Source organism: Cnephaeus nilssonii (assembly GCF_951640355.1).
Source record: "Cnephaeus nilssonii genome assembly, chromosome: 3".
Taxonomy (NCBI): Eukaryota; Metazoa; Chordata; class Mammalia; order Chiroptera; family Vespertilionidae; genus Cnephaeus; species Cnephaeus nilssonii.
Window position 1 is genome coordinate 756126 of NC_137074.1, and position 2718 is coordinate 758843.

The 2718-nt window shown below is 46.2% G+C and overlaps 1 protein-coding gene across 1 annotated transcript; it reads right to left on the reverse strand.

The window, feature by feature from the left end:
• Nucleotides 1-2475: 2475 nt before the first annotated feature.
• On the reverse strand, nucleotides 2476-2718 carry LOC307097245 (uncharacterized protein; the record flags this gene model as incomplete). The annotated part of the gene is made up of 1 exon (XM_079767246.1): nucleotides 2476-2718. The coding sequence occupies one exon, from the start codon at nucleotides 2716-2718 to the stop codon at nucleotides 2476-2478; it is 243 nt and encodes an 80-aa protein (XP_079623372.1).

The following is a 2718-nucleotide window of genomic DNA, read 5'->3' on the forward strand; positions in this document are numbered from 1 at the left end:
GTGGAATCTAACGAACAAACTGAACTACCAGCAAAACAGAGGCAGACTCACAGACAGAGCAGGCTGACAGCTCTGAGGGGAGGCGCTGGGTGGAGGGATCGAGCAAAAAGGAAAGAAGCAGAGAAAGAACTCATGGAACCGGACAGCTGTAGGGTGATGAGGGGAGGCGGTGGGTGGAGATAAGAGCGTACAGGGGGGATAATTGGTGATGGGGAAAAAGAAAATAAACTAGAAAGGAAAGTAAAATTGGAGAGGGGAAGAAGAAAAGAAAAGAATGTTTGAAAATGTCCTCCTCTCCTAAAGAGGGGATCATGTCTTCATTGTTGGAGTTCTCAGACAAAGTGCAATCATATTTCTCAGTTAGTGTAACTCTTGCATAGCCCATGGTAAATGTTCTGCATAATTTTCCACCACAAACTACCACCTGTGAGGTCTGCATTGCTTCAAAGTACTTTCTTATGTTTTCCCCTCAAAAACATGGACAGACAACCTCATTCTTGCAACGTGCAGTTCTGTGATTTGAAAAACCTAGTGTCGTGGTACAGGTGCCGTAATCAAATCCTAAAAGGGGCCATACCCCTCCCTCCAAAACCCCTCAGGCTTTTTCCAACCCCCTTTTCAGCCACTGCCTTCCAAACCCCTAGACCCTGGAAATGGCTGACTGTTCCACATGAATATAGCTGTGCTTTCCCAGGGGGTCCCATGGTGTTGGGGTCCCCACCCCCTTTCTGCTTTGGGGGGCTCAGTACATAATTGTGCTCACGGCGAAGATTTGTCACAGGAGAGAGGTGGGGTGCACAGCTGGGTCGGCAGGGAAGAGCAGGCAGCTTCTGGGGGTCCGTGGGCAGGCGTCTCGTGTCTCTCCTCCACGGGGCCACACAGAGCTCGCTCTCGCCCAGCAAAGGGAACGGTGCATCTGTGTGACATCACTTCTGCCCAGGAAGCCCCTGGACACTCAGCACCTGAGATCAGAGAGACACCAGCAAAATTTAGGCCCCCAGGGAGAAGGGTGGCTCAGTAAGCCACACATGTGTGCAGTCCCGGCACCGTGAGCAGCCACTGTGTCAGTGAGGAGCTGAGCAAACACGCCTGACCCCTTCCTGACCTTGTGATGGCCATAGGGTCTGTAGTGATGCCTCTGTTTCATTCCTGCTCTTGATAAAATGCACATTCTCTCCTTTTCTCTTCGTTAGTCTTGCTAAAGGTTTATCAACCTAAACCTTTCATAGAACCAGCTTTTAGTTTCATTTATTTTTCCTATTTTTTTTAAAAAGGACACTGACTTCAGCTGTTATCTATATTATTTCCTTCCTTCCTTCCTCCTTTATGTGCTTCCTTACTAATGATTTGGAGGATTCCTGAATTACTGATTTGGAAACTTTCTGCTTTTTCGATATAAAATAGACTGCCATAATTCCATTAAGCACTGCCTTCATTGCATATCACACATGTTGATATCTTTTGTGTTCATGTTCATTCAGTTCAAAATGTTTTATTTCCCTACAAATTCTTGTTTAGACACACACATGCATGAGCATACACACACACTTATATTTAAAGTGATTTTCTTATATAAAATATACAATGAGTCCGATTTTAGCCAGTTAGACAATCTCTGTGTTTAAATGTTAATTTAGATATTCACATTGTTTAATTTTTTTAATATATTTTTATTGATTTCAGAGAGGAAGGGAGAGGGAGAGAGAGCTAGAAACATGAATGATGAGAGAGAATCATCGACTGGCTGCCTCCTGCATGCCCGCTACTGGGGATCGAGCCCACAACCCAGGCATGTGCCCTTGACTGGAATTGAACCTGGGACCCTTCAGTCAGCAAGCTGAGGCTCTATCCACTGAGCCAAACCAGCTATGTCACGTTCTTTAATTTTTTATATGACCTGAGTACCAAGTAAAAGACTATATAAATCTATACAGCAATGGTATAAAGAGCTACAATCATCATGAGGGAAGCAAATTCCTATTCTTTTTACCAGAGAAGAGCTGAGACTCACAAAGCTCACAGATCTTTCCATGGTTACACAGCATGGAACCAGTAAAGCAAAGAGAAATATTGAAGAAAAATATTTCCCAAGGATAAATGATTGTTATCCTATGAGCAGCCAAAAGAATAAGGAAAACACTGCCTGACAAATGAAAGGAGATGAGTTTTCTCTTCCAGATTCATTAGGAAATTTAAAATTTATTAGAGCAACGAAGAGCAAACGTAACATAAAATTACAAAAACAGCAGTGATACCGACATCATCCTGATGTGAAGGGGAACATGAGCTCCCAGGATGAGTTTATTCTCCCAGATATCAGGTGGCATCGGATGCAGACGCCACAGCCCAGCAAATCGTATCTGAGCTGGGCAGTGCTGTGGGACAAATCACCTGATGGGGAGGCATCGGCGAGTGGGTGCAGACCTGGGGAACCACTAGCTAAACATTCAGAGGGTGAGAGTCCCCATGGCCTCCTCAAAAGTAGTAGCCAAAGCCAGAGCCAGAGCCACAGCCACAGCCAGAGCCACAGCCACAGAGGGAGCGGGAGCCATAGCCATAGCCACAGCCATAACCATACCCAGAGCCACAGCCATAGCCACAGCCCAGTCCACAAAAGCCACAGCAGGAGCCCCAGCCCAGGCCTCCATAGCCCCAGCCTCCATAGCCACAGCCTCCGTAGCCGCGGCCTCCGTAGTAGTTCCCGTAGTAGCCACACAT